Source organism: Alosa sapidissima, chromosome 7 (assembly GCF_018492685.1).
Source record: "Alosa sapidissima isolate fAloSap1 chromosome 7, fAloSap1.pri, whole genome shotgun sequence".
NCBI lineage: Eukaryota > Metazoa > Chordata > Actinopteri > Clupeiformes > Clupeidae > Alosa > Alosa sapidissima.
Genome location: NC_055963.1, coordinates 7970937 through 7996732, shown reverse-complemented (window position 1 = coordinate 7996732; position 25796 = coordinate 7970937). Strand labels below are relative to the sequence as shown.

General features: G+C 43.5%; 3 protein-coding genes across 8 annotated transcripts in view; all 3 read right to left on the bottom strand.

The window, feature by feature from the left end:
* si:dkey-151g10.3 (serine/threonine-protein kinase WNK2) overlaps positions 1–8890 on the bottom strand; it is a 47693-nt gene extending 38803 nt beyond the window's left edge. For all 5 annotated transcript variants that reach the window (XR_006032765.1, XM_042097682.1, XM_042097683.1 and 2 more), the window contains exon 1: positions 8737–8890. The gene's annotated coding sequence lies outside the window, so the exon portion shown is untranslated. The remainder of the gene's footprint in view (positions 1–8736) is intronic.
* A 1106-nt stretch (positions 8891–9996) lies between these two features.
* Positions 9997–25459, bottom strand: fam3a (FAM3 metabolism regulating signaling molecule A). 2 transcript variants are annotated; one of them, XM_042098491.1, is made up of 10 exons: positions 25153–25459; positions 24184–24226; positions 24001–24105; positions 23844–23867; positions 23548–23671; positions 21955–22013; positions 21761–21811; positions 14777–14861; positions 11409–11535; positions 9997–11123 (listed from the first exon to the last, which is right to left on the bottom strand). In XM_042098491.1, exons 2-10 carry the CDS (start codon positions 24194–24196, stop codon positions 11025–11027), a joined length of 687 nt encoding a protein of 228 aa, XP_041954425.1. In that variant the 5' UTR covers positions 24197–24226; positions 25153–25459; the 3' UTR covers positions 9997–11024. The 2 variants fall into 2 exon arrangements, with proteins under 2 accessions (XP_041954425.1, XP_041954424.1); XM_042098490.1 differs by having other exon boundaries at positions 23998–24105; positions 25153–25457.
* LOC121713674 lies at positions 15527–19278 on the bottom strand. The gene is made up of 4 exons (XM_042098489.1): positions 19268–19278; positions 16614–18455; positions 16533–16536; positions 15527–16058 (listed from the first exon to the last, which is right to left on the bottom strand). The coding sequence occupies exons 2-4, from the start codon at positions 17115–17117 to the stop codon at positions 15673–15675; spliced, it is 894 nt and encodes a 297-aa protein (XP_041954423.1). The 5' UTR covers positions 17118–18455; positions 19268–19278; the 3' UTR covers positions 15527–15672.
* Positions 25460–25796: the final 337 nt, after the last annotated feature.

The following is a 25796-nucleotide window of genomic DNA, read 5'->3' as shown; positions in this document are numbered from 1 at the left end:
AGAAGGATGGTGCGTTCTGCACCCGCCAATATGACTGTTGACAATGCGCTCTTAAAATAACCTTTAAACAACTCGCCATAGACTTCTGACCAGGTTTCTCTTGGTCAGTGGCGTAATGCGTTTTAGGTGGTGTACAATAGCAATTTTTAGACAATGCGCTAAGCCACTCCCTAGATTGTTCATTGCCACACCCCTGAGCACATTGTTTAAAAAGTAAATGTGCAAAATAAGAAAATAAACTTTGCACCGGGTAGAAAACGAGTTTTACACCATGCGCCAGGGTGCAAAATAGGGCCCTGTATGTCAAACCCTGTAAGGCAAATAGATGCTAGATCCTAATGGTTCTACTCTCTCTCATTCTTTACAAAAAACAGCAAAAGGGTATTTCATCATAATCTGTTCTGAGAAAACAAGCTTGCGATGACAAAGCAGGGCCATTCTGTTTTGTCTAGGCCTTCCATCATGCACACTACATCAACTGACATTTTATCAAAAGTGGTATCTACGCCCGGTCTGGCACAGTCAGTTCCCACATTGGCACCTCACCTTGCCCCTTCTAGTGAATTAACACTCTGAGGTGATTAGTTCATCTAAATTCAGGCCGGAGGGTGAGCACATGCTGTTGCAATGCCCATAAAAGTCTAAAATCCTATGAGAGCACTCAACTTTAGAATGAAAGCAACCATAAAATCCGCTAATTAGCCATCAGTAGCGTAATCTGTGTTATGGCTCATTCAACTCAAACCTTTAATAAGGAAGTCTTTAGCATTTGGCGTTAATCCGTGGTGGAGAGGGGGAAACTTGACAATGTTTGCTTGTTTTGTAACTGGACTATTAGTCCACGCCACATGAGAGTTTTGGAATGCCTGATCACTGTTATTAAATATGCATGAAGCATTATAGGCCTTCTCATTATCAATGATTCACAAGCTGAAAGAGACACGCAGCAAAATGTAATGGAAGTGAATGGCACGGATCAGCACTGAGTGTAGAGTAATGATATTAATCCTGGTCCGGAGTACTCCTGGTTATAGGCCACATAGGAACAATTGGCAATGTAACGTTGTATCATTATGGTCGCTCCTAAGTCCAGGCTTACAGTGAGGGAACGCAAACCTATTGCTCCTCAGTGGCACGGTCTCTGCCAGGGGATCCCTATCTGCTTTCTCTTTCACCCAGTAGGCCACACACACACACACACACACACAACAATAACTGAAAGTGGCCCCAATGCTGTATTACATTCTCTCTCACACTGCTCTGGTGAAATCTTTATCTCACACTCTTTCATCACTGTCCATCTGTCTACCACATCTCTATCCTCTGCGGCCGCTGTATCTGTCTATATAGCCTTGCCTGGTCCACTCTGATGCTGACCAACAGAGCCTTCCTGGATCTGGATGACTGTCATACTGAACTGCTACGTAAAAGCCTACTAATGCTCAGCGCCATATAGACAAAGACACCTTCAGGGTACCACTTGGTTAGGATTTAAAACAACTTAATGTTGGAATTACTGTTTTTGTCAATTTTCACATTTCTACAATGTTACCTAGTGCATCAGCAATGTCAGAGATGCTATTCACCATACTGTAAGTCAGTGCAGAATTAAAATGACTTTGAAGCTGCTATTTTAAGGTAAACGAACTAGCCTACATTGTGTGGTTTTAAAGAGCCACTCTTCCAACTGAATGAGAACATCTCATATTGATAGTTGAAGTCCCCTGATGACTAGATAGATGAAAATGACCACATTTTATTTAGGACACTACAGTCAGGGGAACCACACAGACAACTGTGTTTCCTAGGAATGTGGCAGGCTTAGTCTGTAGGGCTGTCTTATTTGCTGGTTATCTAATATCACTGTATTAAGTTACATAGCAGCTAGCTCTCCTACCCACTCATATCACTCTAACATGTACTGTGCCTGTCAGTCAATACAAAGTGAGAGTATTAATTTTCACTGCCAGTGCTTATCAGACAGTCATGCTGCAGGGGAAACATGTGTGCCACATGGAATGCAGGAACTCATTGTAAAGCAGGGGTCTCAAACTCAAATGAGCTGGGGGCCAATTCTGCCAACGTCATCTGATTGGAGGGCCGGCTGAAAATGCAATGTTCTTTTTTTCAAATACCACACAAAACTGCAAACAGAAAGTGCAAGTGTTTTTATCTAGTTTTAGACACCTGTGCTAGCAACCTTAGCTTATAACTAAAATAATGATAAAATAAATATTAATACAAATTATAAAATAAATGAAAAACATAAAAAACAGGTATGTGTGTGTGTTTCACACCAAATAAAAATATTTCCTCTCATAACTTTTTTAAATCTGGCAAACTAGGCATCAGGGTTAAGAAAGCAACACCATTGGATTTTTATATCAAAATTTAAAAGGCCATGGCTTGAAAGTGGTCAGAGATAAAGTTATACTGTAAATGTAAAAATCTTTGAGTAAAACAAAAGTTTATGAAGGGGGTAAATTTACCCATCTAATTTGTCACTGGATGGCAAGCACCTCAAATTATGCACCTTTCAGTAAATACTGGATGAACATATTTAAGCAGGTTTACTTTCCTTTTTTCATATTACCCACATAACAAATTAACAGAAAAACACCTAAGATGTATACCAACACCTAAGATGTTGTGGTTTAGTAATAGATTACTACAATATAGGCCTACAATAAAGTATTCTGGTCAAACAGTTCCTATCTGCAGTAACCAGAAGTTCGCATCATATTGCGGGTGACTTTGTAGTTCTTTAGAGCCCTATTTCTACTAGCCCTGATGTCTGTACCACATCCATTACGGACACTATCATCACGATTACCACTGCAACCTCCAAGCTATGTTGGGCAGAGGGTCGAAACAAGCATGGTATGCTTAGTGGACACCGTTGTATACACGCACCTCCATTCACAGACGCACCGTGAATATCACTGTCATAGACGATCGATCATAATCTCCAAAAGGATATTCTCCTTCAGAATTAGAATAGGTGAATAACATAGCTTACCTAAGACTTCATCACACGTGAACGTTTTTCAACATTTGGTGTAGGCCTGGCTATTTCTGCTTAATTTCTGCTTCAATTTCTGCAACACTATGGCCTGCATCGCTTCCGCGTCATTACAAATGCACGTCTTTGTGTTTCTCGCGTGTAATACAAGTATTTCCTGAAAACTTTGCGCAGCGATTTTGGGTTTGAATCAAGCTCTGGATGTCTTGCACATAGTGGAGCAGAGTAGGCCTACAAATGAGATTTGTCACCGTACCTGGATCTATCGTCTATTTTAATCAGTATCGTTGTTTGTCTCAATTAATAGCCTCAAGGGCCGGATTACATTATTATTTTGTCATTCGTCGCGGGCCGGAATTGGGCAGGACGCGGGCCGGATTTGGCCCGCGGGCCGGGTGTTTGAGACCCCTGTTGTAAAGGAACTGAATGTTATCTTTTCATAGATCAATAGTGTTTACTGTCCCACTGGGATATTTGTATTCATAACTCTGAACATGTAACATATGGCATTAATTCCAAACTCCAACCCTATGCAGCAAGACATATACAGCTCACTATATATTATGACATCAATGCAAGCCATTCTGAATCTTGTAACAGTGTATGGTTCAGAGGAATGAAATCAGGGATGTTTTCCTTGATTAAAAACAAAGCCATGGCTGTGATTAAATAAAGTAAAATAAGCCCTGTCTAAGTAAAGGTGACACAGACAGGATGTCTAACACTTTCATCAGGAAAATGAGGAGAAGAGTCGCTGAAATATGTTCAATAGGTACTCAGGTAGTGAGAGAAAATGAAGTGAGAAAGAAAGACAGAAAGACAGAAAGAAAGAAAGAAAAAAGAAAGAAAGAAAGAAAGAAAGAAAGAAGATACCAGTTCAGTTACATTCCTTCTGACATCTAAGAATATCACACCTATGAAAAGAATTCTTTAAGTGCATAAGTTGTTCAGAAGTCACATTACACTCTGCTATATGTAACCAGCAAAGTAATGCTTTTGAATGGCATTTCCATTGTCAGCTCACTTCGTTCCCAGTTGCGACTGACAAATAAAGTTTGATTGGATTTGATTTGACAAGAGAAACCCTCGGAGGCATATGGGGCAGACCGATTTTTGAAACACTGGTTTAAATTGCCCTTTCCTAGAATGGCGATTCCAAGAGGTCTATGGGGACATTGAAACAGATTAAGAATTTGCCCTGAAGCAGTAAAGGTGGGGAAGTGGTGGGACAAGGGGCAAAAACAACAAGCGATAAAGTGAGGGAAGTTCTCCTTTAAACAGGGGCTTATTTGCCCATGTCCCCAGGGCAAGGAGTTCCCATGAAAGTCACATACCGGACAGAGTTATCACAGTACATCAAACACATTCAGCCAGCTCCATCCCTCTCTTTCTCTCTCTCTCTCTCTCTCTCCACCACACCCCACACCCCCATCCCCCATGGCTTACACATACACACCCCCAATACACACACGTGCACGCATGCACACACACACACAAATAAATGAAAATATATTGTTATAGTTATTACTTATTGTTTATAATGTTATATTTATGGTTTATATTTTGTAGATTTTCAGTAGGATGTAAGACAAGTAATTTCCATACACAAAGACAAAACTAGCGCCAACTAGCGATGCTGCTACTGCTAATCCAGAATTACATTCATATTTGGTGAACACATTTTCTTCTAACTTTTAAATATAACCATCTTTGTGTACACTTTCCAAATTCTTTAATTAAAACGGTAACCCTTAGTTCCATGTTTGTTTTCCAAGAACTACCTCCTTTCCATGTGCTCACAAATGTTAGCAGTGAACTTTAAATTCTGTCTTTGCTTGTTTTCGCATCTCAGGTGAGGTAAGGTGAGGCTCCCCTCCTGTTACTGGAGATAAGTGGGAATGCCTGCAGCCACGATTCGTTTTTGCACTAATAACTTAATTAACTTTGACATGCACAACTTGATTCATTCTGACACCTAAACATATCAGTTCAGTTTTTCCTTTTCTAAAAGTGTCATAACAGGTTAATAGCTCAAACTCAACCAAATACAAGTTACCTCATGATTGTGAATACCATATCTTTACTTGAGTGGCCCAGCATTGCCTAATCTGACCATGTTAACATGAGGATCACTCCAACAACACACACAAATCGAAAAAAAGGAAGCAATCTCTCACATGCACAAATATGCACACACACACACCTCTTCCTCTCTCACACACCCATGGTCAAGCTGGCTCCCACAGAGTTATTAAACCCCAAACACAACAAACGTGGAACAACGCAGAAGCCTCTGCGCCTCTCCCACTTTTTTATCCCTCACTTCACTGGCATACACACATTAATCCCCTGGGACTGAGTGGGCTCTGTAGATTTACTGAGGCAGACAAAGGGGTAGCCAGGGGACGTGTGTGTATGCGTCTGTGTGTGTGTGTGTGTGTGTGTGTGTGTGTGTGTGTGTGTGTGTGTGTGTGTGTGTGTGTGTGTGTGCTAGCGTTTAAACCCAAAAGAAGGGGGTGCAGACAGAGGGGTTTTGGGGGAGACATGATGTAGCTCAATGAAAAAAAAAAACAGCATGAAAAGCAGAGAGAAGACAGGAGGGGACATGCAGGGTTTCAGACAGAGAACGAGAGAAAGAGAGAAAGAGGAGAGAGCACTGGGAGGGGGAGAGTCCAGGGAGGGGAGGGGGTGAGGAGGGGACATGCAGGGTTTCAGACAGAGAACGAGAGAAAGAGAGAAAGAGGAGAGAGCACTGGGAGGGGGAGAGTCCAGGAAGGGGAGGGGGTGGAGGCCGGTGGAATGGGTGGGAAAAATGTGTGTGTGTGAAAGAGAACAAGAGAGAGAAAGAGAGGAGGGGTGGCACACACAAAAAAGGGAGTTGGGGGGGATTTTCCCCCTGATAAAATATGTGCCAGTGTTTGTGTGAATGAAAGCAGTGACTATAGCTAAATTTCTGCCTGAGCAAAAACAACTACGGTTTGGTCAGATAGGAATGAGAGAGAGAGAGAGAGAGAGAGAGAGGCAGGCAGAATAGCAGACAGACAGACACATGTATGAAGGTCCAGAAAAAGGAAACAGAGAGGCTGCTTAGTCTCCATTAAAGTACTTCTATATTTACCTCTTCATTTTAAGTTTAACTGAATTCAGAGTAGGCCAACTATATCCTGATTCACATATCTATCACTGTATGGCAATCTCTGGCCATCTCTAATGTGCAGTGGGTAGAAAGCAAACATGAATAACGATGGTTGGAAGGTGACTGCCTTCTGGTGACTGAAATGTGGAAGTCTGTGCAGTCCTGCATGGAAAGTGGGCTCTGGCAGGAGCCTGGGAGTGGGAGGGGTGACCAAGGGAGAGGTGCTCTCATAAGCTCGTTACAGGATGCCTCGTTACCCCCTTCAGATTAATCATGTGAGGAGAGACTTTGGCCCCAGACAAGTTGGACAGACTGCTGCAGACCTCAGCCTAGTTTTTACACACACACACAAACTTGACCAAATCCTCTGCAAAGTGCCCATTTAACTCCTAATATGTTTACTCTATCAAAACTGTATTGGAGTCAAGCGATTGAATTTGTATTGAGGTGCATCATCTGGTGTCCTCCCATGACACAACTCCAAGAGATTCCCTGTGGCTGGTTGAGGATTGATAAAGAGGTTCAATGTATTTCCAGGCATGAGAGGTAGCCCCACTGATATTATAATCTCACCTGGCTGACTAGACACAAGTTGTGCAATCCTTCTAACACGGGATGAGAGAATGCAACAACAGCGCAGCCAGAGAAAAGTACAACAATAAAGCCATATTAATCCCCAGGTAATCTCATCATATCTGACACAATGCCTGTATTTGTGCATGTTCAATATAAATATCCAAAGTTTGGATACGGTCAAATAGCATAGAATAGTATGACGCTAAGTGGACACAGGCATGGGGGTGCATGCCCCTGACCGACTAGGAAGGACCGAGACCACAATACAAAAAACACTTTTGTCCCATCTAGGTAAAGCATGTGAAAGCGAGTGTCACTACGGCCACAGAAGGTGGGACACTGGACTGTTCACTGAACCTATTCCAAACCACAAGAATGGTGATCTTCCGGATCAACCAATGGCTCCCCCCATAACTGCTCCATGTAATCCAGGTGAGGCGCTTAAATGCCCAAAGCCTAACTGTGATGATGAATCTGGATTACAAATTTCTAAAGTGGCTTACTGCCTCTCCAGCATATCGGTATGAATGGGCTTTTAGTGTTTTATCCCAGAATGACAGACTGAGTAGCTCACCTTTGAATCCTGGTAGATCAGCATAAGTAAGCCTATGGCTGCATTTAAAGTGAAACATGTTTCATGTTAAAACACCATGATTAATGTGGTCATCAGCACAAAACCATAGGTGGTGTGACTGGCCATGGTGTGACTATTGTATAGATAAACGCAGTTACTGTCTTGACATAAAAATGGCTTTTTCTTCAAAAGAGAACTAAAATCTTTTTGAAAAGAGTTACAAAACAGTAGGCCTATGGACTGATAGGAGATAAATGGAGATACATCTTTGGTATGATCTACATCACTTTTAAGGGAGAACTGGGTAGATGATAGATTAGACGAAGGCTACTTGTGCAAGTTCCCATATTTAACTGACTAACCAAAATGATGAGTAAGTGTAAGACAAGGCCCCACCAGATGAACCACCAGGGACTGATTCCGCACGTCTCGAATAGGCATTCATCTTTAGGCTACTCCAGGCCTAATTACTTACCATTTTATTTAAAAAGCTGTGATCTGTGACTGCTCCTTGCGGTTGATAAAGAAATGAATGAACAGACTAAAGTGATATTCCAAAGAGCAGTCATATAGTCACTTGCAAGCGGCATCAGTCGCGGCGTGAAGAGCCCCGAATTGGTAACGCGCACGTCCAACAAAGCCATTCAATGTTCTGTTTACAAAATAAACTATTCAGAAATATCCTACTCTACACCTGCACGTGACACATAATATTTTGCCAACCAAAATGAAAAACATGTATATCTACAGCATTTATTCATGTACATTATTTTCAATACGTAGCATAATATTTCTACGTAAACGCTGTCCGCTGACAGATAACCCTACAAGGCACTGCAGCATATGCTAGCAGTTTTTCATGTGGAAGTAGCCTAAGTTTGCTGTAAATCTAGGGGTGTTTTCCACGATTGACAAAATCTGTCAGAGTGGATTCAGTCAGAAATCGTTATTCGTGTTTTGTTGTAGGCCTACCAATATGGCAAATAGAAACAAACATCCATGCGCTGCCTCTAGATGCAGTTCTGTTTTAGATTGGTCCCTGACTAGCTAAATGGCTAGCTCCCTATCGAAGCCAGACAATCATCTACAGCGAAAATAGCATCACAATGTAATCAGCTTCCCTTCTTCTATAAATACACAAATGAATTGTGCTTACATACAAAAGGCCTACACATAAAACACACACTTAAAAGAGCCAATCGACGCCAATGTTTTGATAAGCGGGATAACGATGAAAGAAGCCGTCATTGACACTACTACAGCAGCTTGCGCTATGTGGAGACCGAGACCAACAGCACGAGCCGGTTGACCACAACATAGAGGGTAGCCTACATACACGAATACATTATGTCGTCGTAACTCAGACTAAATACAAACAGTAAAGTATTGTTAGGACTGTGTGTCATACATGTTAAAGATATAACTTACCTATATGCGACATCCTGTGTTGTCCGCCGAGAGAATGTATTCCGATGTCGTGTTATTGCCAGGCGAAAACAGCCTATCGTCTCTCAGCGAGGTTTGGATTGTATTACTCTATCTATGTATGCAGGCTACTCTATCGTTGTCAGGTGGACTACTCCTTTACCGTTCGATGGGCAGCTCTCTTGATTTGGCCGGGTCGTTAAATCCTAGCCCGCAAATCCCTAGTCAACGTCGAATCACAGTCTGATTTGATAAAGTCATATGCCCCATGCGTATGAAAAAAATATGTTTTAATCGCATTCCCCCATGAAGACAATTCAATGTAATATCCCGCAAACGCAATAATTTACTAGGCAATATTTGTACATAATTTACAAAAACAGTGACCGTCTGTATACGAGGAAGCAATGATTTTGCTGGGTGCACTTGCTGTCCTCTTCGTTTCTCTCTGCAATAGATCGTCGTTTGCGTGCTCAGTCTAGTGCGCGCTACCGCCGCTCTCGACCCCAGCAAGTCGCGCACCCGAGCCTATTTTTATTTGCTAGGCAGGATGCATTCACGTTGACTCTGGGATTTATGTTGGTGTTTTTTTTTCCTTCAAATTATTATTATTATTCCATTTGAGAATTAGGCGACCTATCTCAATTGAAAGGCTTGGCTGGTCTTCACATCTAGAAAACACTTCGAACAAACTACACTATTCGTTTTGAACATTATTGTTGCTGATTTCCCAATTGGGACTCCCAAGCATACGGTGCAAAATGTCTATTCACCAACATTTTGTGGCCTGATCTTAGGCCTACTAGGTCCTATGTCTATTTCATTTTGATCCGCTTCATACGCCAATATTAAACTTACTTATTGGAAAAATATGAAATGCGAATTGAAAGGTCTACATAACAGCAACACTTAACAGCTACTACAGCCTAGTATGTTTTGTATTATTTACATAATTACTTGTCGCCGCCTAGCGGATATGAAATGCTACCGCCGCTGTCCATGGTGCTTGTTCACACCAACCCCCTCACTGGCAGGTGGCTTCTACACTCTTCTTGATACTTCAAGTTATTTTTGTTTAACCCAGTTACAGTTGAACGTACAGACCGCTCTTCTGAGCCCCTACAGATTGTAGCACTGATCAGATCTTAACATAGGCCTACAGCTAATAGTTCATTCAAACATTTCATCAAAAATTACCACTATATCATTTTTGCACATTTTACAATTTACACATGCGGTTGACAGCCAGGCATGCTAAACTGCTCAATATTACCAGCTTTTATTGTCAAAGCAGTGTAAAAATATACACAGACACAGAATCACACATTCATCTGGAATGCTGACATGTTAAATCAAATATGTTAAATATAATCAGCATTAGTCTATTGTATTCAGTCTTGCCTGATAAACTAAGCTCCACAAAATACAAAAGTCAATGACATATTTCAACAAAAGACTAAACATGACACAAAACATCACACTTTATCTTAATGATATGGCAAACAAATTCAAAAGTATTGGGAATGAAAACAAACAGGTCTCTCAAAACAAAACTGGAGTGACAGTACCAGTGTCCAGACTTGCCTGGAGCCAAATATGTAGCAATAGTTGCAGACACCACTGACACATTAGGAAGCAGACACATTACACATAAATAAACAAAGGCCTAACACACATTATTCAGCAATAAGGAAAATGGAATCAGATACTTCATCCAATCTTGATGTAATTGGAGCAACTGATTGCAATATTCATTTAGTACATAATCCATTGAGGATTTGTAAAGGTTGTTTGGTAATATATTACTTTTACTTCTCTCTTTAGGCAGTCATCACAAAGAACTACCTTTGAGATCAATAGCATAGAAAAAAATAACAATTACTCATATTATTGCATGATCATAGGTATTTTAAAATCCATTTCCTTGTGCCATCAACCCCATTACTATGACACCCTCTCCAGCTGGTTCAAAAGAGAGAAATCCCCTTTTGGTCTGACAACGGTAGTTCCAGAAGCAATATTATACTAGCATCTCTGACATCTGTAATAATTCTCTAAGTGCGTCATCAAAAAAGAGACCAACACCTTACTCTTAAGCCTCATGTTCAAATTAAGCTATTTTTCATCAGCCTAAAAGTAGCTAGAGGCCACGGCAGCTTTGAATCGTGAAACGTGGTGCACTCCGTGCACCTGATCTTATTCCTGAAGTCTGGCTTACTTTGCAGCACAGCGTACAGGCAGTGTCCTTGTGGTCCAGCATGTCCCACTCTGCTCTTGGCAGTGTCCGGGGCTTAGTTCTCCAGAGGGGCGCGCATAGGAATGCAGCCGTCCATCTCCAAGGACTCAGGCCAGCCCTCGTATTTATTACTGCTTTTGCTGTTTTTCATGCGCTGAAACACAGAAGACATAAATGAAAAGAGACAAAGGAAATGCCTGTTTATTTCACATGGTTTGGTCCTGCTCACAGTGTCCATGTTGAGTCTAGCTCAGCTCAGCTCTGCATGGATACACTTTTAAATGGGTGGTAATGGAAAAAAATGGCAAGAGGTCAATACTTGCACTCGAAGAGTTAAGCTGTTAAATATAAATGAACATCACACATGGGGCAGTAAAGAACACATTTCTTGAGTTAATCATTCAAATAAGCACTTCAGGTCAGATAGGTTTTGGCTCACCTGCTCAAAAGGACTTTTATTTTCTATGCCTTTGGCCCCCACAAATACCCAGCTGTCTCTGAAAGCCAACTCCTTCGCTGCCACACTGCCCAGCTCCTCAAAGAGATGGCGTGCCTCATCATTTAACCTGATTCACAAAAATATCAATGAAATAAGCAAGCATCCAATGACATAAGGGAATGAAGACAGACAAAACACAGCTAAAAACAATAACCGTTCCTATTCATCTACTTGGACTTGTTAGCATGTGAATATCAGGATGTGCAAGCATACTGCAATTTTTTCACTTATACTGGCTTTTAGTTGTCAAAAGTCTGTATATCTATATGTAGTATAAGTATTGAACACGTCAACATTTTTTTCAGTAAGTATACTTCCAGAGAGGCTATTCGCATAACATTTTCTTTTTTTTAAAGTTTTTAAAATTTTCTTTTCAGACATTAGTATTAACTTAGGTAATCCAGACATATAAAAAAATCCAAACATTAATGTCCCTAGTAGAGTTATGAGTAAAAAAGTGGAATGGCACAGGGAAAAAGTATTGAACACACTAAGAAAAAACAGTACAAAAATGCAAGGAATGGCAAGGAACAAGCTGGAATCTATATCGTAACACCCCCAATTATCACCACTTTTGTTCAGAAATTCTAAAACAACGATGTTTTTTAACACTTCAAAATAACATTTACTAAATGAACCTTACATTTTTCAGTAGCCATAGTTGTGTAGATTTGAACAAAATCTGGTTTGGTTCTTAACGGGAGCATTTACTGCCTGAAATATCCGATTTTGTTTACCACGCTCGGAGTTATAGTGCTGGCCTGATGGGTCGCCTATTTACACCGTTTCAACGGCACATGGACGGTTAGACCGAGAATTCTCGTCGTGAAATTAAAATTCCACTGGAGCTCCAAGCGGTTGTGTACACGCAGCCTTACAACACTGTTTACAGCTCCTCGAGTCACGGTAAAATGTCATTTTTGGTACATAGCTAATTTAGATACACCTATGTTGTGCGTGGTTGCGTTTCTATAGGAGTCCGCTGTCTTGTTTTGTATAGAAATGGATATTAAGTGACACATACACGCAAGACGGTGGCAATACGGGACCGGTGGAAATAGGGGGAGTTACGATACATAGTTGGAGAGTAATTATCCCTCCTATCTGTGCAAATTAATGTAAGCTGGGTTAGTACATATTGATGAGCTATAAAAAGGTTTTTCGTTACTAAGTTGTCACACAAGAAACATGTCATGATGGGTAAAAGCAAAGAGCTCTTCCAAGACCTTTGCAACATTATTGTTGCAAAACATATCAATGGAACTGGTTACAGATGCATTTCAAAACTTCAGAATCATCCAGTAAGCAGTATTGGAGCCATTATCTGCAAGTGGAAGGAACATCACTGCATCATCAATCGGCTATGCACAGGATCTCCTCACAAGATTTCTGACCAGGAAGTCAGAAGGATAGTCAGAAGTGTAGCCTAAGAGCCAAGGACCACTCCAGAAAGACTTGGAGGCAGCAGGTTCAATTGTTACAGAGAAAATCATAGGTAATGCACTCCACCGCCATGGCCTCTATGCACGCTCACCCCACATGACTCTATTACTGAAGAAAAACATGTCGAAGCTCATTGAATGTTTGCTACACAACATTTGGACAAGCCTATGAAATACTAAGAGAATGTATTCTGGTCAGGTGAGAGCAAAATTTAACTCTTTGGATGTCATACTACACACCATATTTGGAGGAGAAATGGCACTGTGCATCACCCTAAAAATACCATACCAACAGTGAAGTTTGGAGGTGGAGGCATCACGGTGTGGGGCTGTTTTTCATCTCATGGTACTGGCAGACTTCATACAGCTGAAGAAATGATGAATGGAGCCATTTTTTCTGGGAGAATCTTGCCATCCACCAGAACAATGAGGATGAGACATGGCTAGACCTTCCAGCAGGACAATGATCCAAAGCATTTAACAAAGGAAACTCTCAATTGGTTTCAGAGAAAGGAAATTCAGGCCCTGACAGTTTTGGAAGTTACCTAAAGATCAGGATTTACAAGAGGGACCCCTGGAATCTTCAATATTAAAAGACTATCTGTCTAAAAGAATGGGCCAAAATCACACCTGAATACTGCGACTGATTAGCTTTGTCATAGAGGAAATGCCTTGAAGCTCTCATTACAAATAAAGGGTTTTCTACAAAGTATTTAAGAAATTTCAGTAGGCGTGTTCAATACTTTTTTCCTGTGGCATTCCACTTTTTTACTCATAACTCTACTTATGAACATTAATGTTTGGATTTTTTATATGTGTGGATTACCTAAGTTAATACTAATGTCTGGTGAAAATTTCATGCAAATAGCCTCACTGGAAGTATACTTACTGAAAAAAATGTTGACGTGTTCAAAATTTATTTTCCCCGCTGTATAAGGATATAAACTAAACTGCCAAAAGTACTAAGTACTTAATATTAAGTACAGAGTTCAAGTGTTTCAGACACATCTATAAATAGATAAATGACGCTCATAGCATATTAAAAAAAAAAAATATCTTGTGTTGGATTGCCCACTACAGAGTTCCAAACTGTCTAGGTCTGTCTGATCTAGGTCTGATGGATGAATCTGGGCTTAGAGGATGCTAGGACAGTGCTACCTACTAGAGAGCACTGTGCCTACTGTAAAGTATGGTGAAGTAGGAAAAACGGTCAGGGACCGTTGCTCAGCATTTGGGCTTGGCCCTTTTGTTCCAGTGAAGGGTGATATTAATCCTACAGCACACAAAGACATTTCAGACAATTGTATAAGGGTGATATTAATTGTATGCTTCCAACTCTTCGGGGAACCCCACTTCCGGCTCCACCAGGACTGCCCCTCTGTGCACAAAGCCATTTCCACAAAGACATGATTTGGCGAGTCTGGTGTGGAGCCCTGACTTCAACACCACTGAAGTCAGGGCAACTTTGGGATGTATTAGAATGCCGACTGCAAGCCAGGCTCACATCCCAACATCAGTTGCATGACAGTTCAGATGCTATTTCGGCTGCATGGGCACAAATTCCCAGACACACAAATCTTGTGGGATGCCTTCCTAGAGGAGCTGAGGCTATCATAGGGGGTGAGAAGGGGGGCAAGGCCATATCAATGCCCACAGCTTTGGAGAGAAATGAACAATAAACTCACTTAGATTTGATGGTCAGGTGTCCAAATACTTCTGGGCATATATCCATTGTATATCTCCATTTATAGGTGTATGAGGTTAAGAAGTACTTCAATATGTTATGGCCTAACCCTAGTCCAAGTTATATTTTGGTTTGATTTGGACAAAACATGGATTAGGCTGACATTTAAATCTGGCACTTACTTTGTTGATGGATCATCAAAGGAGGCCACAAACACAAGTGTTCCTTCGTGAAGTGGCCTGAGAAACTTCAACAATTCTGAGACATCTGAGAGGGGAAGGCAGAAAGTTACCTACCAGCTTATAGATACTCAATAATTCAATACATTTCAAGTGTGATAGGATACAGAGCTTAAATAAATCTCTAGAATTCTTGCATACTTGCCTAATGTCTTGACCAAAACAGTTAAAAGACACACACTGCTGATGATCCGGGGATGTATTGGAGGCTAAACGCACGTTAACACTGTATACTTTACGCACCTCCTGAATTGCGGAAATAGCATTTACGCACCTCTAAATTGCGTTTATCCACTTCTAAATTCTTAAAATCATTTATCCACCTTTAAATACCGTTCTTAAACAATTCTAAATTAAGCTTACGTCCTTTTTAGGGCATTTTTTGCCATTTTTAAGCTTATCGGTGCACATCATTTGGCCAACTCATATCGGTTTTGCCGATATTTGTCCAAATGTGCCTTTTTGTGTTTAATCCAACATACAGCTGGTTCATATTTACTGTGACTAATTTTTTTGTTTTTGTAGGCTACTTGTTTGTTTCGTAGCCTAATTACAGTGCATGTTCTGTTATCCGAAGTATTCTTCTTATTGCATTGCATGTAAATGCAATGGACTATTATCGCTGTTCTTCTTAATATTATTATTCTTCTTCCGACCAAATCTGACGTTCAAAGGCTCTAAAACCACTGAACCGTTCGACGTCATTCAACCACTCCTACAAAGGTCTTGTAACGGAGATTTGTTCTATGTTTTAACACATACCTTGTCATGTATGTGTTAGCTGGTATAGTCTTTCTTTATGTTGTACCTCATGTGTTTACCCTGTGTATTGTATGTGACTACCCTGTTTGTGTATCGTGCTTGTTTAACTGACCTCCCTTGTGTTGCCTGTGTGATGACGTTCGTGTGTTTTGGTGCGTAACCAATAAAGACCATTCAAAGACAACTTTGCAGTTTGTTACATTGGTGTCAGAAGTGGGATGACGACCCCTACTGGACGGGAGGAGAAAGCTGCAACTGATGCACTGGCGATGATGAGTTTCCTGCCAAGACGGCTCTTCAACAGCGCGCTCGCCCATGGCCACCTGCTGGGCCCAGCAGACGGAGCCAGCCTGCAGCGTGACCGTGACGAAGAGACCCGCCCCCGGCCACAGGAGGGAACGAACCGGGCTGATGGCAGCATCCCGCCACTTGAACCCGCTCCACACGGGAGCGATGGAAACCGGCCGGTCCCCGGTGCGACGGCGGCGGTAGAAGGGCGCCCCAGAGTAAAGTTGCCCCACTACAATGGCGAAAGGCCGCTGGCGACATACCTGGTACAGGTCCGGCTGGCAGCCGAGCTGAATGGCTGGTCGGCGGACAGAACGGGCGTACAGGTGGCGTTGGCTCTGGAGGGGGAAGCGCTACAAGTATTAGAAGACCTGCCACCGGCGGAGCAAGTAAGCTGGACCGCAATCGAAGCAGCTCTGCAACGACGATTTGGCCAGAGAATCTTCAGCGATGCCAGAGAACAACTCGCTTCCAGACGGCGACACACGGACGAGAGACTGGGCAAGTTCACAGCTGACCTGCAGCTGTATGCCCGGCGGGGCTACCCAACGTACAGCCAAGGTCTACATGAAGAGATGGCACTGGAAGCGTTCGTGCGAGGCATCCACCCAGAGCGGCTAAAAGAACACCTTCGCCTGAGCGCCCCCAGCTTGCTGTCCGTGGCGCTCGCGGAAGCCGAACGGGTGGAAAACATCTTCCGCACAACAGAGTCGAGGCATTGCGTACGCCAGACATCGATGGAGGAAGACGGGGAGGAACTGGAGGTGACGCGGCAGACCACGGCACAGCCACCACAACGCCGCCCACGCGAGTGGAAGAGACCGGCCAGCGGAGACAGATGCCACCGGTGTGGCGAGCCGGGACACATCGCGTGGTACTGCCCAGCCCCAGCACCCCTCACGCTCGCGCCCCAGTTACTAGAAGAAGGTGGCACGGCGGGAGGGGCTATGGACTGCATACGGCTGGGCCGGCTCGGCCAAACCAGAGGACTGTATGTGGACTGCACACTAGATGGGACTCGGTGTCGTGCCTTGACCGATACTGGCTCCACCATCTCGCTTGTGCGCCCCGGTCTCTTACCCGGCACGCTGGTAGCCAGACCCAGAGGCTGGGAAAAGACAAAAACGCACATCACAACAGTTACCGGAGAGCGAGCGGAACTGTATGGACAAAAAGTGGTGTGCGTGTGCATCAACGGTGAGACGGCGAGCCGACGGCTTTGGTTGGCTAGCATTCAGGATGATTGCATTCTCGGCCTGGACGTGCTAGAGAAATGGGGGGCTGTGGTGGACATTTCCCGGTTCACACTACACTTGGGGACGAGCAGCGTAGTGTTGCACACGGCGGGGAAAACAGAGCATGAAGTGCGGAGAGCTGGCGCGACGAAGAACTCTCCAACTCGCTCCACACAAGTCCGCAGGAAGCGAACTCGCAAAGAGTACTCGTCATACCAGACTCCGCCCCTCCCCACACAAGCCCGCGAAACTCAAGCCCGCGAAAACAACAGGTCTCATCCAGGTCCGCTTGCTGAGTCTCCGCCCCTCCCCACACAAGCCCGCGAAACTCAAGCCCGCGAAAACAACAGGTCTCTTCCAGGTCCGCTCGCTGAGGGCGCCACTGCTCAGCTCACACTCACCAGGGAGGAGCCAAGAGAGCGGGTTGAGCAAACACCACTCTCCGCTCAGAGAGCGCGGCCCTCTTTAGAGACAAGGCAAGCCGTAAATGAACTCTGCACTCGTAGCTGTGAGGGGCTGAGTGAAGCACAGGGTAGCCAGGTGCGGAGACTACTAGCAGCGTACAACGACATCTTCGCTGCAAGAGATGAGGACTGCACCCGAACGAGCCTGGTCCAACACGATATCGACACCGGAAATGCTCGGCCCATCTGACTTCAGCCTCATCGCTTACCGTTCGCCAAACGACAAGCAGCTGAAGAAAAGATCAAGGAAATGGCCGCGGCAGGAGTGATAGAGCCAAGCAGTAGTCCCTGGGCTGCGCCGGCTGTACTCGTCCGGAAGAAGGACGGCTCGTGGCGGTTCTGTGTTGACTACAGGCGCCGCAACCAGGTAACCCGGAAAGACTCCTACCCGCTCCCCCGCATTGACGATGCGCTGGACAGCATTGCCGGTTCCTGCTGGTTTAGCTCGCTGGACTTACGCAGTGGCTACTGGCAGATTGAGCTAGCCCCGGAAGCTCGGCCGAAGACAGCGTTTACCATCGGGCAAGGGCTGTGGCAGTTCCGGGTACTTCCGTTCGGTCTATGCAACGGGCCAGCGAACTTTGAGCGGCTGATGGAGCGTGTCCCAAACCGGATTCCTGGGCCATGTCGTGGGGGCTGCCGGAGTGGCCCCCGACCCAGCTAAGGTGGAGACGGTGAGACGTTGGCCTGTTCCGCGCGATGGTGCTGAGCTGCGGAGCTTCCTGGGCCTGGCGTCATATTACCGGCGTTTCATCCGGGACTTTGCTACAGTCGCCAGCCCGCTGCATCGTTTGACGCACAAAGGCCAGCTCTTCGAGTGGACGCGAGAGTGCGACGCGGCATTCCGGCGGCTGCGGAGGGCGCTATGTGACCCTCAACTGCCGTTCATCCTGACAGCGACGTGGGCGTCGGCGGCGTCCTCTCTCAAGCAGGCGAGCAGGGCGAGCAGGTGGTTGCATACTTCAGCCGCTCACTGGACCGAGCGGAGAAGAACTACTGCGTGACCCGCAGAGATGACAGTGCGCCATTTTCAAACCTACCTCTACGGCAAACGGTTCCTGCTGAGAACGGACCATGCATCGCTCACCTGGCTGCTGAACTTCAAAGAACCAGAGGGCCAGCTGGCTCGCTGGCTGGAGGCGCTCCAGGACTACGACATGGAGATTCGACACCGGGCGGGTCGCCTTCACGGCAACGCGGACGCCCTGTCCAGGCGTCCGTGTGCAGCAGACCAGTGCCAGCACTGCCACCGGAGGGAGGAGAGGAGCCTGGCCGCGGCTCAACCGGAGCCCGCTCGTCGGCTACAGGCTGCATCACCGCTGGCAGAGAGAGAGAGAGAGTCGCTGTTGTCAACGCTCGCCAACAGCATGCCAGTGAGGGGGCCAACGCTCGCCAGCAGCAGCACGCCAGCGAGAGACTCAACTGCTGTGACGCCTGCACAGCGAAGAAGGGCCCCACGCGATGCTCGCACGCTCCGCTGCAGCAATACGCAGTCGGGGCTCCCATGGAGCAGGTAGCCGTCGATATCATGGGCCCACTGCCAGTCATAGAGCGGGGAAATCGCTACGTGCTCGTAGCCATGGACTATTTCACTAAGTGGCCGGAGGCGTATGCAGTGCCAGATCAGAGCGCCCAGACGACAGCGGACAGACTGGTCACTGAGATGTTCTGCCGGTTCGGGGCACCGGAAGAGCTCCACAGCGACCAAGGGCGGAATTTCGAGGCAGAGGTGTTTGCTGAGGTTTGCCAGCGCATGGGCATCCGGAAAACGAGAACGACACCTCTGTAACATGTAACCATATCTGTGCACATACCATTTAACCATACTGAGACTGATCTGAGATCTACACTGAGAACTATATTGTTGTGTGAGGACTATACTCACTAACTATATGGAACATGTATACCTGTGAATCATATTGTCAACCATTCATACCTTTGAATCATTCCTGTGCTGTAACAACTGTGCTAGCCATGCTACTTAGCTAATGTTTTATATCAGTGCTAGCAATGCTAACTATGCTAACCATGCTACTTAGCTAACTTAGCTAAAATTTTCTAGCAGTTTTGCTAAACATGCTAACTATGCTAGCAATGCTAACATGCTAACTATGCTAACCATGTGATCTAGCTAACCTAGCTAATCATTTTTAGTAGTTATGCTAACTATGCTAACTAACATGCTAACAATGTTAACATGCTAACTACGCTCTCAGGTGTAGGCCCTATGCTTGGAGAAGTGACAAAAGAGGACATTGAAGGCTGGCTATCATTATTTCTGCCATGGCAAGCCTGCTTCATGTTCATCTTAAAGTCTTTTTGCTGTCATAGGTGAACATTGTGTGCACTTAATGCACGCAACAAAGCATACCTGACAAATGCATACCACCGACTTCTCCAAACTTGCTCGAAGTTATTTCTCCTGTTTTCATTTGTTTTTCTTTACATCTTCAAGCTTCACGTTGCACTTAAGCTACACAATACAGCAGCACATCAGGCCCAGTGTGATGCGTGCGAGTGGAGAAGCTGCGCATGACACGTGTTGCGCAGATGACATTACAAATGACATTTTATAACTCTGAGCCTAACTTATATAACTTTGTATACACTTGTTACTTAGGCCTACTTTGATAAATATATAATATTTCTGAGTCTGACTATGGCATAGCTTTAACTCCCCACCCAAGTAGGCTAATGATAAAAAAAAAAAAAAAGCTTGATCAAGGACCCGGCCCGGCCCGAGGATAGTGGCTGGAAATATCGGCCCGACCTGGCCCGCGGGTCGGGTCAGGTCAAGTTCGGGCTCGGACTCGGGCAAAGAATCTAAACTCTACTGTAGGTTGAGCTGCAGCAGACGAATCGGTTAGTGACTGGATTATTACGCCTGAATGAGAGTATAGTTCCACGTTATGTCGTATTTTGTTATCCAATTGCGTGCAGTGAGATTTTCAAATGCACGCTTGGTGCCGCCCCTCAAGTTAGGCCATTACATTATTCGTGGCCAGATCCTTAATCTTTCTAGATTACCAGGGTCTGGAATCTTCAGGCTATGGCCTATGAGAAAACACCCAGTGATATCCTTGGCACCATCAAATGGTAGCCTATAGTGGTGTGGTCAGGATACACACCGGTATACTGTGGTCCGCCTTACCGGTGACCGCGTCATGGTCCACCTGATCACAGAATTTATAGTTTACCCACCTTTTTTTTACCACTTCACCCCTGTGATGATCTGATTGATGGATCACTACAGAGTAGCTGGATTTCAATCCAACAGTAATAGAAGTTTGACCATCCACACAGGAAATATGTATGTCCACCTTTATTTTTGATGACAGTCAGGTAACATACTTGGCCATGACTTTAGTTTTAACTTTTTTCTTCATGGATGATTTAGGCAGTGTGCTTTGGGTTGTTGTAATGCTGAAATATCAACCAGTTGTCTGCAGACTGGGAGTCACCTTGTTAACCGGTATTTAGTACTGTATATCCACATTCCAAAGGCATTCCATACCGTCTACTAATGTCACTTCCCCCATACCCTTTGGACCCATGTCGTCACACTCTCACTCCTGTGCTTCACTGTTAGGACTATGCGTTCACTGTGGTAGTTCTGGCCTGGCAAAACATGCTAAGTCACCTGAGCCATGCAAATGTATCCTTGATTCATCTGACCAAAGAATATTGTCTCATTAACATTTATGCAAATCCTTGGGTCCTTTGAAAACTTCTAATGCAAATAAAAGCAAATTTGCATAAAAATGCAATTTTTTTTAGTCAATTTGGCATGAATCAATTTATAACCATGTTAATGCGATTAGGCTAACTGGAAATCACAAGTCTAGTCAATTTTGTTTCAGTGATCACAAGCTTTCTTAATTTGTGTGTCAGTGATCATAGCCATGTTCACTTGTACTTGTGCATAGCATGTTCACTTGTACTACAACCAAAAGTATTTGGCTTTACAAGTGGATATACTCTGTGTGTCAGCTTAGAAATATTTTTTAACAATTTGAGCAATACTGCATAGAGGTGTACACAATATTGTTGTATACTGTATATGTTCAAGACAAAAAACATATTGGACTTTGTTGTGCATTGCTTTCTTTCTGCATTCAAAAGACACCATGGTGAGGGGTTTTTCCAATTCTGACTACAATGAAAATCAATAATCTTACCCCCAGCCCACATATCGAAAGATTTGACTTCTAGGAGCTCTCCTGTTACTCCTGAAAAACAACACAACACATTTGCCCTGGTTTAACTGGAGAAATCTGGACAAAACAAGCTTCATTCACTATATCACATAGTTGGAAATAACATGTGTGGCCAGTGGCATTGGCATCTGTGAATAATGCTCTGGAATAGTTACCATTTACTAAAGCGATATTCAGTCCTCGTCCAACATTGTTCCTGACACTGCTCATGAGGCTAAAACAAAGGGAGAGTGCCACCAGTGAGTGAGGTAGTGAGACCAATCGCCCATCATTCCCTGCTAGGGAGAGGACAGAGCCAAGGCTGACAAGCACTAACCACTAGTGGGTGCTAAACTGAGCTCATACCTGCAAACTCAGAAGGGCTGAAAAAGGTGACGCATTTGTAGTGGGGTTTGGAGGCTTCCCTCCAACCCAGAAGATTTTTTTTAGATTTTAACATGTAAATGAAGCATTCTGCTGTACTCTGAGAAGAAATTATTATATTATGTTATAATAAACGTGCAGAATTTAAGTATGGCTTCATTTGACATTTGACAACAGTAGGCCTACCAGCTGTTTGGAGTTAAGGCTATGTTTAGCCTAACTGAATAACTTGATGATGGAGAAGACATTTTCAGACCTGCCAACCTTGAAAAAATGTCTTGAGTCCTACCTCAAAACCTGAAAATGGCTCACGTTGGCCTTCATGTATGCAGCCAAAAACAGACCAAACAACATAAATGTTAACAATCTGTTTTAAAGCCTAATTCTGATCTATGAAAATAATTGGTATTGATGGAAAGGGGCTGTGGATGTCCATTTTCTGATCTCTATTCTATCTGGTCTATTATTACTCTTTTCACAACATTATTATTTCATATTTGTTTTGTGGCGAAATACATCAATTCCTTATGTTATGTCAATGTCTTTCTGCTCCTTTCATGACTAGTGAGGCTGGAATGATTACATATCCAACTAAAGCCTAGGTCTTGCTAATAATCAAGAATTATGATATATATGCTACAAAGAAAACAAACTAATTAAACACCGATCACTGAGCAGCTTAAAATATTTTGCTATAGGTCCACTTTCAGATTTGTTTTTACAAATAGCTACAATTGGCCTTGGAAAGGTCTGCACTCCCTGAGAACGTCATGTCTAACCATCAGCGACACATGGAAAATATAATGCTAACTGAAAAGCGTGTAACCTCTGCGTGCTTGGAACACCCGCAATCCTGTGCGCACATGATTTTTAAGAATGCACCTGCAGCTTCCTAAACACTGACTAGTCTTTTCCGTATGCTAAGAAGAAGCCTTACCCCGTCTTTGAAGGATTCGACTCGGCAGGACTCGTTCTACCAAGCACGAATCCTTGACTTTGAGAAAAGCCCTTTCTCTCTTTATGACTCTAGCATGAAATTAATGATAATCTCACTTCAGACTATGGGAAATTGACCCAACCACCCCACCCCCGAAAAAAAACTCTTTGGATCTACACAATTCAGGTGAATGACATACTTTGATCCAAAACCGCGAATTTCGCCAACAAGTGACTAGTTTGCAGGTATGTAAGCTGAAACAAGGAGAGGGGAATGTAGCCTAAACGGAAACAAATGGAAGAGAACCACACATACATAGAGCTTCTCCTTCAGAGGTGCAGCTTAATGATGGTTACGTTAGCAGAGCGGAAAAGGGCAAATAATTAAAGGAACCGAAAGATCAGCAGAAGAATTAAAAGGGGAAAGAGCAAAACAGAGATGAACTTACATTTTATCCTCCAAGCAGATTTTTGGACCAATGACATTAGCAGCCCCAGAGACAACACGGAAAGCCATATGCTTCTCAGGGCAAGGTGCAGACAAGCCACACTTGTACTTGCGTGGTTTTGGCTCTGCAAGGCAAAAGAGGAAGGAAATAACACCATTCTATCACTTTCTTCACAGCATACAAAATTAAATATATTAACTTTGTAGACATTTGACACATCAGTATTTGTCCTTGACATTACAGATTACTTAATTAGTTGCTCTACCAGTCATGCCATAGGAACGCTATCAACATACCTGGAGTGGGTTCTTCCCCACCACCTATGAATAATACATAAATACATATGAATAAATAATAAACACATGTTATAAATATATAAATGCAATACATTGATAAACATAAAACAAGATGGCCGTATAAAAAAATAAGCAGAAACAGGAAAAACATTACCACTGAAAAAATGTCGCAAAATAGAGCCACCATCTCTCCCCAACACTGAACTTGTTAGGAGCCATGTGATGCCCACGAGAAAAACAACCACCACAACACGTAAAGGCCCTGAAAGACAATGACATGTAAAAAGGCTGTTCAAGGAGTCACTAATAACCAAAGCACCATGCTTAGGAAGTAACCTACCTGCCAGTCTCATTGTGGAAAAACTGCAGACTCACTGTGCACCCTAAATCCAGACAAAAAAAAGAAAATCAGACAGATTTTCCCACATTAAATAATCTAATGTGCACACCCCTTCATGACACACTGTTCAAATAATCCCCCCCCACCCACCAACACACACACACACACACCATACCAACACGCACTTGACGTTTACGTTAACGTTTTGGGATATCTACACCCTGGTACATTGAAAATTACTAATTAGGTAAATAACCAGAAAAACAAGGTAGTCGTAAACTAACAGTTAAACAGAGAACGGGAAATGTTGCTGCTATAGTACCGTACAATGCAAGGTCCTGTACATGATGATCAAGATGTAGGCCTAATGCATAATTAAGAACAAGTTCAGATACTTAGCTTCTTAGCAGCAGTTTGTCAGCTATCTGCTTACGGGTTAGACATGTAGTACTTAAGTTTAGTCAGAGAATGTCTAATAAGGTTAACGTTAAGTTACCATAAAGTCTGGTTTAACTCTGGCTTGTTAGGGTGATGTTACCTTTCGGCACAACACTTAACATAACTCTTAGAAGTTACTATATAAAAACTCTTCTACTATCCTACATAACAAACATCGCAAATTCCACTCGGATGTAGGGGCGACAAATGTAACTAAAATCAGGTTTGTTCAAACACCTGTCCATTAGAGAACAAACACTGAAACCAATATCTTAGCCACGCTAAGCAAAGTTAGCTAGCTAGCTGGCAAGAGGATACCATGGAGATGAAACGACAACACCCATGAACATGACTTGTGCACACTTTAATAATGTTAGCTAGTAGCTAGCAAGTCAACGTAATTAGTAGACAACAAAAAGCAAAGAAACACTTCGCAGGGTTGTTTTTGTTAGTTCACCCAGGTATGTTGGACTTTTCATACAAATTTATATCATACAAATTTACATCCGTAAAGAAGAATTAATTAGTTACCTAAAGATGTCTCCCACCACTGTTCTCCAGAACACAAGCACGCGCGGATTCAATGGAGCTGGCTAGTGCTTTGCACAGCTGGAGAACTGTTGCTCTGTCGCCCCTGTCACTTGATCACTCGCCTCTCACATTTTCCTCTTTGAACAAACTTCTCTGATTTCTCTCAGACGAACGTCAATACGCGTGTGATGTCAGTAGGGAGGGTTAAAATAACTCAACTAGAATCATAATGAAGTGAAATGGTTCCAGTTTTTTTTTCCGGACTTCCTAGTTTTTCCGGTTTCGTTTAGTAACGTTGTCAGTGACGTCACATCACGCCCCTTCCTTGGAGTTGGGCTAGACCAGAGAATGTCTAGACGGGCTCTGGCTAGACCAGGGGTATTCAATTAATCTTCAGCGAGGTCCAGTTACGGAAAATTTCCTCAAGCAAAGGTCCGGAGCATCATAATGTTTAACGTGCGTGTTTAGGCTATGTATATGTATGTATGTATAATATTAGGATGGATGGATGGAGCCTAGTTGTAGATAGATAGATAGATAGCTTAGATACTTTATTGATCCCCAAGGGGAAATTCAAGAAATAGAAGATTGTAGGCCTAGGCGTAATGTTTAATGTGAAATAAAATAAGTAGCCTAAAAGGCAA